General features: G+C 42.6%; 1 protein-coding gene across 2 annotated transcripts in view; it reads left to right on the forward strand.

Moving 5' to 3' along the window:
- Window positions 1-14,997, forward strand: part of LOC127569040 (phosphorylase b kinase regulatory subunit alpha, liver isoform-like) — an 84,328-nt gene extending 69,331 nt beyond the window's left edge. For both annotated transcript variants that reach the window (XM_052013302.1, XM_052013303.1), the window contains exons 28-32: window positions 5,723-5,841; window positions 7,778-7,951; window positions 11,121-11,174; window positions 12,993-13,193; window positions 14,808-14,997. In XM_052013302.1, the coding sequence (XP_051869262.1) occupies window positions 5,723-5,841; window positions 7,778-7,951; window positions 11,121-11,174; window positions 12,993-13,193; window positions 14,808-14,981 (722 nt within the window). In that variant the 3' untranslated portion in view covers window positions 14,982-14,997. The remainder of the gene's footprint in view (window positions 1-5,722; window positions 5,842-7,777; window positions 7,952-11,120; window positions 11,175-12,992; window positions 13,194-14,807) is intronic.
- The last annotated feature ends 2,207 nt before the right edge of the window (window positions 14,998-17,204 follow it).

A 17,204-nucleotide genomic window follows, 5' to 3' on the forward strand; every position in this document is an offset into this window, starting at 1 on the left:
ACAAAACAATTTGTTGTTTGCTAGAAAATCAGTTTTCCAAACCACTTTGGCAAATTCCCTAGTTTCAACTTTCCTGATTTTTCCTATCCTGGTGAAGATAAAACTCTGGACTAAACATAGAACATAGAACAGTACAGAACAGGAATAGGCCCTTCAGCCCATGATGTTGTGCTGAGATGTTTAAACTGGTAATTAAAAGCCTAACTAAACTAGTCCCTTCTGTCTACACAAGTCCATATCCCTCCATTCTCTGTATATTCATGTGCCTGTCTAAGAGCCTCTTAAACACCTCTATCATATCTGCCTCCACCATCAGGAGGCACATTCCAGGCACCCACCACTCTCTGTGTTTAAAAAAAAATTGCCCCATACACCTCTCTTGAAATTAACCCCTCACACCTTAAATGCATGCCCTCTTAGTATTAGACATTTTTACCCTAGGAAAAAGATACTGGCTGTCTACTCTATCTATGCCCCTCATAATCTTATATACTTCTATCACTAGAATATAGTTATTGTATTACATTTACATTTTGTATGCCGGTCACAAAACCAGCTCCCTCTCATGAAGCAGACCTGGTGTTTTGTGACAACACATAAGATGCTGGAGGAACTCAGCAGGTCAGGCGGTATCTGTGGAGGGAAAGAAAGAGTTGACGTTTCGGGTCGAGACCCTTCATCTGGTGTTTTGTGGTGTGATCTAGGTTCCTCAGCTCTTGCCAGTACTTGCCTGAGAGTGCGGCCTGCCGAGTTGATAGGCTTTAGCAGGTAGTGAGTATAGGCTGCCTCAGAGCTAATGATATGTCCTGTAATTGCTAGGCCATACTGAAAAATAGGAAGCCTATTATGTCCTCCTGTCCTAATGAACAGCAAACCCCATGGTAATATTGTTTGTTACAGTGAAGCAAAAGTAAACTCTTATTCTGAAACTTAACATTAAACTATTAGGAGACAACGTGCATCATTTTGGGCTAGAAGTTCCATACCAGATCGGCATTGCACCTGACCCCACACCGATTCCGAGCCAGGTCCTTTTCCATGATATTTCATAGAACAGTACAGCACAGACCTTTTTCTGCCTACAGTGTCCAGGCTGACCATGATGCCAATGTCAACTCATCCTATTTGCCTGGACATAGTCCGTATCCCTCCATTCCCTGTCTGTTCACGTGTGTGTCTAAATCCTTCTTAAATGTTGCTGTCTTATCTGCTTCCACCACTTCCTCTGGCAACACATTCCAGGCACCTACCACTCTGTGTAAAAAAAAATTGCTTCATAAATCTCCTTTAAGATTTCCCCCTCTCATCTTAAACCTATGCCCTCTAGTATTTGACATTTTTGCCCTGAGTAAAACAATCCAAGTTTGTCCAATCTCTCCATATAGGTAATATTCTCCAATCCAAGCACCATCCTGGTGAACCTCTTCTGTGCCCTCTCCAAACCCTCCATATCCTTCCTATTGTGCATGAGCCTTGCACCTTCATGGAAGAACTAGTTTAAGCCTCAGATCATGACAAGGTATTGGAGATGGGATTGGAATTGTTGGGAGTATCAAGAGAGTTGCTCAAGGGAGAAGGGTTTCAGTAGAAGTGCGGGAGATGGTGGGAACACAGATTCAGTAGCCTCGGGGGATGGTTTGTGAGATTTGGAAACATCGAGTCTGGGGACTTAGTGTGTTTGTAAGGGGGGAGGTTGGTGGTTTGGGTACACTGGAGACACAGAGATTACAGATACTGGAATATGGAGTAACAAACAATCTGCTGGAGGAACTCAGCAGGTCGAGCAGCATCTCTGGGGGTAAAGGAACTGTCTGGTTTCAGGGCAAAACCCTGCATCAGGACTGAGAGTGGAGGGGGAGATGACCAGTATAAAGAGGGGAAGGGGAGTGGTGAGAAAGGAGTCCCAGGTGACTGGTGGATATGCGCTTTGGGGCTAGGGGTTGGATTGTGCTCTGCCAATCTCCGAAGGATATCAGCAGCATGGTGGGGTGGTGGAAGAAGACAGACAGACAGAAGGCAAAACCCACCTGGGACGACAAAGGTCACAGCCTCCAGGCAATGTTTGGGTAAGGTCTGGGGCCCTGTACCACCAAAGCAAGTCTCATTTCTCCAGTTAGTTTCATTATTCATGAGCGTTGTACACTCACAATGTGTGTGCTCCACCATTTGATATCCCAGTCCATCCCCCGTGCACAAACACACACTGATCAAGACTGAATCTCTGGACAGAAGCTACACCCAACCAAAGTAAAAGGTTAAGCAACATTGACATTGGACAGGACAGGAGAAGCAGGAATTTTAACTTTCGGAAATGAGAGGCAGAGGGTTTCATGAAGAAAGAGGTGTCCCATGAGCCCTGTGTTTTTGACACGTGTTGTGGCAGAGTGAGGTAGGGAAACTGAGGAAAGCCACGGACTCACCTCTATCCAAACATCTCCAACTGATGAGGTTTAATGGGATTGCTTTGTATGTCTAGTACTTATAAACCAAAAGCCATAAATTATTGAAACCCACCTTTGTCCATCTTAACTCATCTGTCATTGACTGAAGATGCACATTAAAAGATAAAGCAAATTCTGATTAAAATGTAAAATCTCCACAACACATCTGTGTTATCTGAACACCTTCCATTCACAACTTAAAGAATTATCCGCAGGATTTTATAGTTCTTCACTTTATCATCTGGCTTTTAACCATTGCTGCAAAGTTCTCACTGAAAGGTAAGGTAAAGTGATTTAGAGTGTGTCCGCACACTTATTGAATACTTGCACTTATTTTGTGGCCATTGGGTAATTTCCTAACCAGTGTATAGACTTTTAAAGCTATCACATTTGTTTTCAAATTTTACAACAGCTTCCACACCCCCGCACCACCCCACCATACTCCTCTGTAACTAACTCCACCCTCCAAACCCTCTCTGTCCTCTACCTCTGACCCCATGGGCACTTCCATTTCCCGTCACCCTTCAGCTTGAAGGGCCCTGAGCGCTAAACCTCGCTCAGTAAAACTCCCACCTTTCCTCCTAAGACTTCTCAAAGCAGTCCTGATGTAGGGTCTCGACCTGAAATGGCAACCTGTCCCTCTGCCTCCACAGATGCTGCCTGACCTGCTGAGTTTTTCCAGCAGTTTAATTTTTTCGTCAAACCTACTTCTTTGGCCAGTATTTGGTCCCATCCTAATATCCTATAGAACCATAGAACAGTACAGCTCAATACAGGCCCTTTGGCCCACCATGTTGTGCTGACCTTTAAACCACGCCTAAGGCTATCTAACCCCTTCCTCCCACATATCCCCCTATTTTAAATTCCTCCATATGCTTATCTAACAAGCTCTTGAATATGACCAACGTACCTGCCTCCTCCACCACCCCAGGCAGCGCATTCCATACCCCAACCACTCTCTGGGTAAAAATCCTTCCTCTGATATCTCCCTTGAACTTCCCACCCATTACTTTAATGCCATGCCCTCTTGTATTGAGCATTGGTGCCCTGGGAAAGAGGCACTGGCTCTCTACTCGATCTATTCCTCTTAGTATTTTGTATACCTCTATCATGTCTCCTCTCATCCTCCTTCTCTCCAAAGAGTAAAGCCCTAGCTCCCTTAGTCTCTCCTCATAATCCATACTCTCCAAACTAGGCAGCATCCTGGTAAACCTCCTCTGCACCCTTTCCAATGCTTCCACATCCTTCCTATAATGAGGCGACCAGAACTGGACGCAGTACTCCAAGTGTGGTCTAACCAGAGCTTTGTAGAGCTGCATCATTACCTCGCGGCTCTTAAACTCAATCCCACGACTTATGAAAACTAACATCCCATAAGCTTTCTTAACTACCCTATCCACCTGCGAGGCAACTTTCAGTGATCTGTGGATATGAACCCTCAGATCCCTCTGCTCCTCCACACTACCCAGAATCCTGCCATTAACCTTGTATTCCGCCTTGGAGTTAGTCCTTCCAAAGTGTACCACCTCACACTTCTCCGGATTGAACTCCATCTGCCACATCTCAGCCCAGCTCTGCATCCCATCAATATCCCTCTGCAATCTTCAACAGTCCTCCACACTATCCACAACACCACCGACCTTTGTGTCGTCTGCAAACTTGCTAACCCACCCTTCCGCCCCCTCATCCAAGTCATTAATAAATATCACAAAAAGTAAAGGTCCCAGAACCGATCCTTGTGGGACACCGCTAGTCACAGTCCTCCAATCTGAATGCACTCCCTCCACCACAACCCTCTGCTTCCTACAGGCAAACCAATTTTGAATCCACATGGCGAAGCCTCCCTGGATCCCATGCCCTCTGACCTTCTGAAGAAGCCTACCATGCAGAACCTTGTCAAACACCTTACTAAAATCCATGTAGACCACATCTTACTGCACTACCCTCATCAGTCTGCCTGGTCACCTCCTTAAAGAATCCTATCAGGCTTGTGAGACATGATCTTCCCTTCACAAAGCCATGCTGGCTGTCCCTAATCAGACCATGATTCTCTAAATGCTCATAGATCCTATCTCTAAGAATCCTTTCCAACAGCTTGCCCACCACAGACGTCAGGCTCTCTGGTCTGTAATTCCTTGGACTATCCCTACTAACTTTTTTGAATAAGGGGACATTTGCCACCCTCCAATCCTCCGGTACCATTCCCATGGACAACGAGGACTCAAAGATCCTAGCTAACGGTTCAGCAATCTCCTCTCTCACCTCGTGGAGCAGCCTGGGGAATATTCTGTCAGGCCCCGGGGACTTATCTGTCCTAATATTTTCTAACAGCTCCAATACCTCCTCTCTCTTGATATTTACATGCTCTAGAACATTAACCTTACCAACACTGTCCTCAGCATCATCAAGTCCCCTCTCCTTGGTGAATACTGAAGAGAAGTATTCATTGAGAACCTCACCCACTTCCACAGCTTCCAGGCACATCTTCCCACCTTTGTCTTTAATCGGACCTACCTTCACTCTCGTCATCCTTCTGCTCTTCACATAAGTGAAAAAAGGCTTGGGGTTTTCCTTAACCCTACTCGCCAAGGCCTTTTCCATGTCCCCTTCTTAAGTTCCTTCCTTGCTACCTTATATTCCTTATGAGCCCTATCTGATCCTTGCTGCCTTATGTATGCTGCCTTCCTCCTCCTAACTAGTTGTTCCACCTCTCTTGTCACCCATGGTTCCTTCACCGTGCCATTCTTTCTCTGCCTCACTGGGACAAATTTATCTCTAACATCCTGCAAGAGATCCCTGAACAACGACCGTATCCCCATAGTACATTTCCCTTTCAAAATGTTATGCCAATTTACTCTCACAAGTTCTAGGCTTATAGCCTCATAACTTGCCCTTCCCCAATTAAATATCTTCCTGTCCTCTGCTCCTATCCTTGTCCATGACAATGGTTTAAGGTTATGGAGCGGTGGTCACTGTCCCTTTAATGTTCACCCACTGAGAGATCTGTCACCTGACCTGGTTCATTACCTAATACTAGATCTAATATGGCATTCCCTCTAGTCGGCCTGTCAACATACTGTGACAGGAATCCGTCCTGGACACACTTAACAGACTCTGCCCCGTCTAAACCTTTGGTGCTAATCCTGTTATGTAGTCAGCATTGTTCTTGTGAAGAGCCTTAGGATGTTTTACTATGTTTGAGGAGCTCTGTGGCCACTGATTGCCGACTATGTTTTCAACATATAACAGGCTAATTGGACACTATGTTTTCTGTTTTAAAGTCCGACCGGTGGATTCCACTGGCATCAGTCCTGCCATTTCCATCCATGAAGTCGGCCACACAGGAGCAACAAAAACTGAGAGGACAGGCATCAATAAGCTAAAGAGTGAAATGAAACAGGTACGTGGAAAAAAAGTGCAGATGCTGGAAGTAAAACCTGAAAGTGCTGGAAACACTCAGCAGGTCAGGCAGTATCTGTGGAGAGTGGAACAGGGTTAAAGTTTCAGGACGGAGACCCTTGGTCATAACTGGGAATGAGAGAGAACAAGTTAATTTTAAGTAACAGAGAAGGTAGGGGAGTGATAGGTAGAACAAAGGAAATATCTCTGGTAGGGTGAGACCAGCCGGGTTAATGCGACAGTTCGAAGGACATTATGTTGCTTTATACGTATTGTGTGTTGCTAATGACATGACCAGCAAGTCAGGTTTTAGTAATGGACAGAGTAATATTGAGCCAATAAAATCACAAATGGATGATTGGCAGAAATGGTCAGTTCTGATACAGACAGAAAGAAGGAGCGAGTTACCTAAAGTTGGAGAATTCGATATCGAGTCTGGCAGGCTGCAGGATGCCCAGATGGAATGTGAGGTATTGTAATATTGCAGGAGGTTACAGACAATAGGTCAGAGGGGGAGTGGGATGGGAAATTAAAGTGAGGCAACAGGAAATTCAGGATTGCCCCTAAGGAAAGAACGCAGGTGATCCACAAAGAAATCACCCAATCTGTGTTTGGTTTTTCTGAAGCAGGGGAGACCACATTGTGAACACCAAATGCAGTTGACTAGATTGGAAGAAGTGCAAGGGTATCACTGCCTCACCTGGATGGTGGGAGGGGAAGAGGTGAATGGACAGGTGTGTCTCCAGCGGTTGAATGGGAAATTGCATTAAGATGGAGTGGTGAGAATGGATAGGGCATCACAAGGGTAGTGATCCCTTTGAACTGCTGAAGGGGGAAGAGATGTGTCAACTACCTATGATTTTTGCCTCAGTTTTTCTCTCTGCATTTGCAGAGCCTGACCTGCTGGGCATGTCCCATAGCCCTGCTGTTAGCAACACATGACAAAGAACTAGAATCTGCCACGTTAATTCACATACTCTTACCGCATCAGAAATATTCCTTTTGTTCTACCTGTCCCTTCCCCACCTTCTCTGTAACTGAAAACTAACTTGTTTTCTCTCTCCCAGTTCTGACCAAGGGTCTTGGACCAGAAATGTTACTGTTTCTCTCTCCACAGATGCTGCCTGACCTGTTGAGTTTTTCCAGCATTCTCTCTTTTTATTGCAGTCTGAACAGAAAACCCTTTCTGATACTACATCTTAACCACAGCACATCCCTAAATGGATTACTGATTTGGGTTTTTCACAAAATCTCTTCTCTTTCCCACTCCCTTCCTGGTACTTTTCATCGTCTCAGTGTTCTATTCAGTATGGATTGCGAATGACTTTTTAAACACTGAAATGAATTTAAAACACAGTGCACTACAACAGTCCCATCAAAAGACAGAAACTGGGTATAGGGTCCAGGGGAAGTTCTGCAGTCTGCACAAGTGTTGACTTGCCCTGTGAGTTTATTGTTTTATCAGGAATGAATTAAGTCTGATTAAAACCTAAAACCTATGGCATCAAAACCACATAAGACTGATAAGAAAGAACAATTACTCACTGAAGCTATGGTTCAGGTTGGAGATGCGTGCCCTGGTTTAATGTGTTTCTGGAGATTGTACCTCCTTGTCCAGTCATAGCGGGTGACCAGAACTGCACACAATTCTCCCAGTGCAGTCTGACTAAAGTGCAGCATGACCTCCTTACTCAACACCCCTACCAGTGAAGGCAACCATTCCATACACCTTCTTTACCACCCTATCCAATGGGCACCGCAGAGTCTGATCCCTCTCAGGTGAGGGCCCTGCCTTGAATCAGATGCAGCTTGGCTGCTTGTTGTGCACCATTACTGCAATTCAGGAAGCACACATGTTGAGAATGGTGCTATTAACTTTTGCTTGCAGTTGGGCAGTGGTATCCTTTCTCCAACCGTTACTGCTTTCCTTGTTTCAGCAATGCAGCAGCCCATCATCTCCCACAATCACCGCATCTCCCGCCGGCTCCTTCAGTGCCCGCTTGACCTGGGATGACCGTCAGGGTCAGTGGTTGCGTCGGCGCCGCCTTGACGGAGCCATTAACCGAGTCCCCATGGGCTTCTACGAAAAGGTCTGGAAACTTCTACAGAAGGTGAGTTTGTGGTGGTGAAGCATGGTTACACAGAAAACTGCCATTCATATCCATAGGATGTCCAAATTGAATATTAAGTTCCAGCCTTGCCAGAGTCATCCAGGTCTTGTGAATGAATTAAAAGTCTATTTATAATCTGGTGAATGCAATATCATATACATGAATTCTTCATTGGTTTTTCTATAATTGTTGTCAGCATCGACTTAAGATTATGGAAGTGTTCATGCTGTAAACTGGACTGTTCGTTTCTTACACACTCCACATTGTATGAATTCTACTAAAGACCGGAGTTCAAGGGAGGCCAAAGTGCGATCCAGTACAAGACAACATGATCACTAGGATTGCATCTGGAACAAGATTACACCCTCATCGATATGGTATCTGTTGCAACACATGACTCTCACCAACATGGCATTTCAAACAATACAACTCCCTCACCAATATGGCATCTGATGCAATGCAAGAACTTTACCAATGATGTAACCCAATACCCTCACTAATGTTGCATGACAAAACATAACACCCTCACCAATATGCAACATGGCGAAACAAGACCCAAGATCAATTCTCTCCACAAAATGGGATCAGTAAACAATCCAGCAATAAGTGATCTGGCATAATCGTCTATATTCATCTTATTGAAGGCTTTCTGAAAGTCCCAAATACCTGATGTCACTGGTTCACCCTCATCTATTCCACTAGTTATAACCCCCAAATTCTCCACAGATTTGTCAAATCTGATTTCCTTTTCATAAGTTCATGGTGACTCTGCCTGATCCTGTCATTATTTTCTACCTGGCCTGTATGTCTTCCTTAATAATAGTTTCAACCATTTTCCCTACCGTTGATGTTAAGGTAATTTGTCTATATTTCCATTTTCTCTCTCCCGTATTCCTCAGGGTGTTGTGTTGCTCCAGGTGCCTTCTTGCTGAGGGTGTTGTATTATGCTCGATTCCAAATAGATGAGGGGGTTATAGAGCCATTGAATAATACTGCATGGAAACAGTTCCTTTGTCCCAACTGATCCATGCCGACCAAGATTCCCATCTAAATTAATCCCATTTGCCCACGTTTAGCCCTATCCGTCTAAACCTTTCCTATCCATGTACCTGTCCAAGCATCTTTTAATTGTTGTTATTGTACCTGCCTCAACCACTTCCTCTGGAAGCTCGTTCCATATACCCACCACCATCTGTGTGGAAAAAGTTGCCCCTTTTAGATCTTTACCCTCTCACCTTAAGCTTATGCCCTCTGGTTTTTGATTCCCCAACCCTGGGAAAATGACTGAGTGCATTCACTCTATCTATGCCCCTCATTTCCTATGCACCAAAGAATAAAGTCCTAGCCTGCCCAAACTTTCCCTATAACTCAGGCCCTTGAATCCTTGCAGCATTCTTGTAAATCTTCTTTGCGCTTTTTGCAGCTTAACAATGACTTTCCTATAACAGGGTAAGAAAGACCGTATGCAATGTATTGTGGTGGATGCCATGTAGGTGAGGGTATAATATTCTGCTGGATGCCAAGTTGGTGAGGGTGTTTTGTTGTGTCGGATGCTATATTGATGAGGGTGTTACGTTGCTCTGGATACCATCTTGGTGAGGGTGTTGTGTTGCAGACATTGCTATTGCTATGACTTGCCCAGATGGAATTACGCAGAGAGCTTGGATCAGTTATGCAGGATGCCTCAAGAAGATGGGATTGCTTTCAGAGCGAAGAATGCTAGGTAGAAAATCAAGAGGTGCTCAGGATTATGAAGAGTTTGATAAACTGTAAAGCAGTGACCATTTCCATTGGCAGAAGTTGTGGATGCAGATTTAAAGCTGTTGTCAGAACTACTGAATGGAAGATAATTTATTTTTAACATAGAAACATAGAAAACAATTCAGGCCCTTTGGCCCACAAAGCTGTGCCAAATATGTCCCTACCTTAGAAATTACTAGGCTTACCCATAGCCCTCTATTTTTCTCAGCTCCATGTACCTATCCAAAAGTCTCTTAAAAGACCCTATCATATCCACCTCCACCACTGTTGCCGGCAGCCCATTCCACGCACTCACCACTCTCTGAGTAAAAAACTTACCCTTGACATCTCCTCTGTACCTATTCCCCAGCACCTTAAACCTATGTCCTCTTGTGACAACCATTTCAGCCCTTGGAAAAAGCTTCTATCTACACGATCCATGCCTCTCATCATCTTATATACCTCTATCAGGTCCCCCCTCATCCTCCGTCGCTCCAAGGAGAAAAGGCTGAGTTCCCTCAACCTGTTTACATAAGGCATGCTCCTCAATCCAGGCAGCATCCTTGTAAATCTCCTCTGCACCCTTTCTATGACTTCCACGTCCTTCCTGTAGTGAGGCGACCAGAACTGAGCATAGTACTCCAAGTGGGATCTGACCAGGGTCCTATATAGTTGTAACATTACCTCTCGGTTCCTAAATTCAATTCCCCGATTGATGAAGGACAATACACCATATGCCTTCTTAACCACAGAGTCAACCTGTGCAGCTGCTTTGAGCGTCCTATGGACTCGGACCACAAGATCCCTCTGATCCTCCACACTGCCAAGAGTCCTACCATTAATAGGATCATATTTCTGCCATCATATTTGACCTACCAAAATGAACCACTTCACACTTATCTCGGTTGAACTCCATCTGCCACTTCTCAGCCCAGTTTTGCATCCTATCTATGTCCCGCTGTAAACTCTGTAACAGCCCTTCATACCTTCCACAACACCTCCAACCTTTGTGTCATCCACAAACTTACTAACTTATCCCTCCACTTCCTCATCCAGGTTGTTTATAAAAATCACAAAGAGTAAGGGTCAGAACAAAGAGTAAGAACGGATCCACTGGTCATATTTTTGTATGCAACTGGTTGTGATCTGAAATATGGAATCACTAGTAACTCTTGAAAAGGGCCAGAGCAGCACAGTGCATCTGGGATAATGTTTTCAAAGAGTTTTTGGAAGCTCAGTGGGTGAGATAACCACCTGCTGTGCTGTATCATGTTTGCATTCTAATGTATTGTATGAATAAATACTTTTTACAGATAGCAACTTCAAATGCACCTCTGCATATCTTCCCCTTTGAAAATGTGACATGCAGTATTGAAATCTGTATGGACAATGAATGTGATTTTAACCCATGACTTCCTTTTAAATTTAGTGTCATGGACTTTCCATTGATGGCTTTGTACTTCCTTCTTCAACTACAAGAGAGGTAAGACATTCAATTCCATTGTCTCTGATGGCCAGGTACTGTGAAATGTGTGGGTTGCTTCTACATCAATAATACTCCCATCTAACAGTTTACACATCTGCACTCCTGCATTTTGATATAAAATTTGCACAAGGTTCCGGGGTGGTCCGGTAATGAACAGTTTTCACAACTTGGGTTCAATCTATTGGTTTTGTTTTACAGCAGAACGGGTATCTAAGTTGTGAATGTTGTTTTGCTTTGTCCCTTTTGTACTACCTCAATGTACTCATGTATGGAATGACCTGTCTGGATGGCACACAAACAAAAGCTTTTCACTGTATCTCAGTACATGTGACAATAATAAACCAATTGTTCAGACAGAGTGCGGTAAGTTAGGACTAGCTTTCAAATTAGTCTGTTGGTCAGGATTCTGTTAAATTTACAGTACTGTTTACCTTGAACATATTACCAAGTTGTGAATTTCATTAGTTGACTTTCCCAGCTATTATTCTGACCCGGCTACATCAGAACAGAGCAAAGTCTCCCTCTGTAACCTGTGAAGAAGCCGCTGCCTTTCTCTAACATCAAGGCTTGGCTCATGAACCTGTGTCAACTTCCACATGGCTTCATCGCCTGCTTTTTTTGTTGAGTCACATGAGGCTTCCTGAAGCCTGCGAAATGTCATCGATTCTATTCAAGGGCTGGTATTGACAGCTGAATTCTTGCTCCAATGCCTTGCCTACCCACTGTCCAAGGACAAGTTGCAGGAAATTTTCCAAAGCTGATTAAAGCTGTGGTTCAGTCTACTGGGTCTTTTTATGCATAATTAATCTGCACTTACAAGAATAGAAGTCAGGTTTGAGTTGAGTTTATTGTCATATGCGCAAGTACGTACATGTATGCACAGGTGCAATGAAAAACTTGCAGCAGCATCACAGACATACAGCATCATATAAGCAGCATTCACAAGAAAAACATAAATTAAACATGAATTATGCACAACTTTTAAAAGGAAGAACACAATTAGAACAAAAAAAGTCAATTTTAGTGCAAAGTAATCTAAGTGGTCATAGTGCTGCTAAACTCTAGTGATTAGCATTGTGCCAGTTGGTTCAAGAACTGAATGGTTGAAGGGAAGTAGCTGTTCTCGAACGTGCTGGTGTGGGACTTCAGGCTTCTGTACCTCCTGCCCAATGGTAGCTGTGAGAAGATGGCATGGCCTGGATGGTGGGGATTTTTGATGATGATGTTGTCCTCTTGAGGCAGTGCCTTCTGTAGATGCTACCGATAGTGGGGAGGGATGTGCCTGTGATGTATTGGGCAGAGTCCACTACTCTCTGCAGCTTCTTATGTTACTCATGACAACAACCTTTCCCTCAATGTCGACAAAACAAAAGAACTGGTCATTGACTTCAGGAAAGGGGGTGGCTTACAAAGTGAGCATATTGGGCTTCTTTGATTGGTATGTGATATGAACAGTGTAATATATCTGCCAATGCATGGTCGATTCCTATTAGCTATCACAGTCAGAACCTTAGAATCTTACTTAACCATGTCCCAGAGATGAGTAATAGTCCTCTTACTGTTGGCCCAGCCAGGATTAGTTGCATCAGCACAAGAAATGATCTGTATGGCTCATTGGGAAGTTTCATTTTTATGGTGGAAAGAATCAACTTTCTTTAACTTTGCTAACTCAGCCAGTATTAAAAATAGTTTAAAATTTTTCTTTAGGAAGTATCATGTTTTTGGGAAAGAAAATGTCATTACTTGTATGAAGATCTGAGAAAGCATTAATTTCACTGTGGTATCATTTAACACTTTACTATGATTCATTTTAAGATGACTCCCCAAGAGATCAAATTTGCGGTACACGTTGAGTCTGTTCTGAACCGCGTTCCTCAACCTGAATACAGACAGCTTCTGGTGGAAACTATCCTGATTCTCACTGTACTAGCAGAACTGGAGGTCCACAGTGTTGGTGGTGTAATCTGTGTGGACCACATCGTACACATGGCCAATGAGTATTTTTTACAGGATCAGGTAACCATTGGTGGAAGCTGATTTCAAACATACGCATACATAAACATTGTGTCCACATGAAGATCTCAGATTTTGATTGTATACTGCCTTGTATCATATAGTGAGAATTTTTATGGTGAATTCCTTTAAAAGTGAGTATCACATAATTAAATTTATAAAATTATGAGAGGCGTAGATAGGGTAGACAGTCAGAATCTTTTTTCCAGAGTAGAAATGTCAAGTACTAGAGGACATGCATTTAAGATGAGAGGGGAAAGTTTAAAGGGGATGTATGGAGTATGTTTTTACACAGAGAGTGGTGGGTGTCTGGAACAGGCTGCCAGGGGAGGTGGTGGAAGCAGATACAATAACAACATTTAAGAGGCATTTAGATGGACACATGAACAGGCAGGGAATGGAGGGATATGGACCATGTGCAGACAGAAGGGATTTAGTTTAATTCGGAATCAAGTTTGACGCAGACATCATGGACCAAAGGGCCTGTTCCTGTGCTGTACTGTTCTATGTTCTAAATTAATTTTCATAAAAGCCTCCAATTTTATAACTGTATTGGAGATCATTGTCCCATGAGATTTCTACTGATTCTCAAAGCCTCACCTGCTTACATCTATTACAATGATCCCTTGCCAAAGTTTGTTAACTTTTCAACAACTTTCCTCTGGTTTCATGAAATCTAAAGTCTGACATTGCACTGTGTGGACCATTCAGCATGTGATGAGATGTGACACAACACTGTGCAGCATTCCAGATTAGTTAGATCACATGCTCAGTCAATAAGGAGGAAAGTGTCTCTGGAGCAACTTTACATCTGTGCAGACTTGGAATGAAAAGAAATTTTAGCAGTCCTGACAAGATGTTTCCTGCAGTTCACCAAACTGCCATCTAGTAATAATTAACTATAGCCCTAATCATATTGCAGCTGTACAAAACTTTGGTTAGGCTGCACTTGGAGTATTGTGTGCAGTTCTGGTCACCTCATTACAGGAAGGATGTGGAGGCTTTGGAGGATGCAGAAGAGGTTTACCAGGATGCTGCCTAGATTAGAGAGTATGAGCTATAAGGAGAGTTTGGACAAACTCAGGATGTTTTCTCTGGAGCGTCAGAGACTGAGGGGACACTTGATAGAAGTTTATAAAATTATGGGAGGGATAGCTAGGGCAGACAGTCAGTATCTTTTTCCCAGGGTAGAAATGTCAAATACTAGAGAACATTCTTTTAAGGTGAGAGGGGAAAGTTTAAAGGAGATGTGTGGGGCAAGTTTTTTTTTCCACAGAGAGTGGTTGGTGCCTGGAACGGGCTGCCAGGGGTGGTAGTGGAAGCAGTACGATGGGTCTAAGGGGTTTTTAGATAGACACATGAATATGCAGGGATATGGATCATGTGCACGAGCAAAATGATTTTTTTCAGAGAAAGCTTCAATGTAATTTATGTGGTGGTTTGGGTTGTTAGGAAGAGCAATGAAGTTAATGTTAATGACACTCGGAGATAAAGATTCTCAGTTAGAAGAAATGCAGGATTGTGGTTGTTGAAAGGGTATGATTATGCAGCCCATCAACTAGAACTGTGTCCAAGTGGCTTTTTATAACATCAATTCCCCTTCTTTTTCCATTCCAGAAGTCCCTTGGAGCAAGTGATTCCATTTTAGACTTTGATGCAGCCACAAGAGTTTGCAATTTGTTCTATGACAGTGCTCCCAGTGGCAACTATGGAACCATGACCTATCTGACAAAAGCAGTTGCCTCTTATGTACAAGACTTCCTGCCAAATACTGGCTGTTTTCTGCAGTAGAACTGTGACCTCTGAAACAGTTAACAGCATGAAGAGCTTCCTCGTGACATCATTTTAATGCTCCATCACTGTTTATTAAATTAACATATTTCTGATAAAATTATGATAACCATGATGCAATAATGCAAGGGATAATATGAAATATTGTTTATATAAGGCTGGTATTTATTTATCTCGGTAATAATAATTTCTACATTTGTAGCTATTGACATGCAGAATTCTACTCAGTCGAGACTGGCAGCTTTGAAGATTCACCTATAGACTTACTGGAAAACAACCACAGCATGTCGTGAGAAAAATGGTTACTAAATATGTTTGAAAAGTCTTTTGTGTGTACTAAGTCTTCCATTTTCATTCATCTGCAGCAAAATATATGGAGATCTGACAATCCACATCTTAAAATTTTGAAGGGAATGGAATTTTGCTTTCTATTAACAGATTTAACTGCTTAACTGCAATTTTTGACAAGTGAATATATCAAAAAACTGTATTTTGACACAATGCAGATTGTGTTTGTAGTACAGAAATTATACAAAACATAAGTGATGGAAAGGTTGATGCTTCTTCATTCTAGGACTCATAACTTCCAATGCAAATTGACATGGGCATTTCCTAATTAGGAATCTTAGTAGAGCATGTTGAGATAGAATTTTGTATTGCACATGCATGCAGATAAGAAAATAAGAACTTGTTTAGCTCTAACGAGCTGTTTATCAGGGTAAAGCCAAGCTGTGCATTAATGAATTTGTATGAATTTGCTCCATGCACAGTTTTTAAATGTCTTTCCCTATTAACTGAAAACTCTTTCTTTAATATATTAAATTAACGTCAGCGCATCATTGTACTAATGCACATTCAATTCTGTTCCTTAGGGTCAGCAGTTTATATATCAGATTGAAATTCAATTTAAGGGTACTTGGTGTAATCTAAGCATGTGTAAATACTGACTAAGCGTGTCTCACTGCTTCCGATGAAATAAATAGTTCACGTGCGATGAAAAGATACATGCTGCTTACACTGTTGGCTGTAATCTACCCTGGTACTTGCTTGTATAATGTTTTTGATGGAAAATGTGACTTTTTTAATATTTATATTCATAGTAAGCAAACATGAAAAAAATGTAATATCGACATGTTGCTGGGATGTTATTTCAAGTGATTTACTCTTGTGGTTCCGTATGTTATTTTCAGTTGCAGGGATAAAAGTGGCACATTGGCCAGGCAAACAGTTAGCACACAGATCATCTCTCAGACAGCTGGTCATTAGTTATGAGAATGGGTGAAGCAAGTGTCCCCCATGGAGAGTGTGATTATTTACACCATCCAATGGCAACAGGGGGAATGATGGAAAACTGAAAGCAGTGCTGGTGCATTTACACAAAGGTGTATCTTTTTATGAAAGCTAAACACCCCATGACCAGAGCAGTAATGAGTATTTGTTCTGTGGTTGCACGACCTGGTTTTGTTTTGCTCAGGCTGTGAATAGTTACCACCTAGTGAACATCATGTGCTCTCCAAAATAAATACATCTCAAGCTGCATACATCTATGTAGTTTAAGGATGCATGTTCCTGTGGCTCTGCAATACTCTGAGATATCTTCATTCTTCCATGGATCATTCCCAAATTTTAATTGCTGCACCATTGGCCATGCCAGTACTCTGGAATTTCCTCCTTAAACCTCTCCACCTCTCACTCCTTTACAGCTTACCACTTCAGTTTTAATCATTGCCCTAATGTCTTCATAGATAACACAAAGTCACATTTTATTTGACAGTGTCCCTGCAAAATACCTTGGGGTATTATAGTCTATTGAAGGCTCAGTGTAGAAGCAAGTTTAAAAAAAAGTTGGCTCTGTGAAGGTGGTCCTGTAGTGATGGCAGATAAAATGGAATGGAAAGTCCAAAGCCAGTCATCAGCTTGAAACGTTTGCTCTCTGACCTTGGGTATTCCAGCATTGTCCACTTTTCATTTCAGATGTCCTACATTCACATTATTTTGTTATTCCAAAATAAGAGTTAAAACTCCCATCCTCCACAACTACTCCCAACTTATAGATAATTTTGTTTCCTGGAGGACTTTTGTTCTCAGGAGAAATCCAGTTGCAAATCGTTGACCATTAGATATAACGACAAGGAGCCTGAAAATACAGCTGCAGGTCATAACAGCGAGGGTGTGATCACTGTCTGTGGAACTGTGAGCCGGTTACATGATCTTTAGGTCTAT

The sequence above is a fragment of the Pristis pectinata genome, chromosome 4, assembly GCF_009764475.1.
Source record: "Pristis pectinata isolate sPriPec2 chromosome 4, sPriPec2.1.pri, whole genome shotgun sequence".
In the NCBI taxonomy this organism is placed as follows: Eukaryota; Metazoa; Chordata; class Chondrichthyes; order Rhinopristiformes; family Pristidae; genus Pristis; species Pristis pectinata.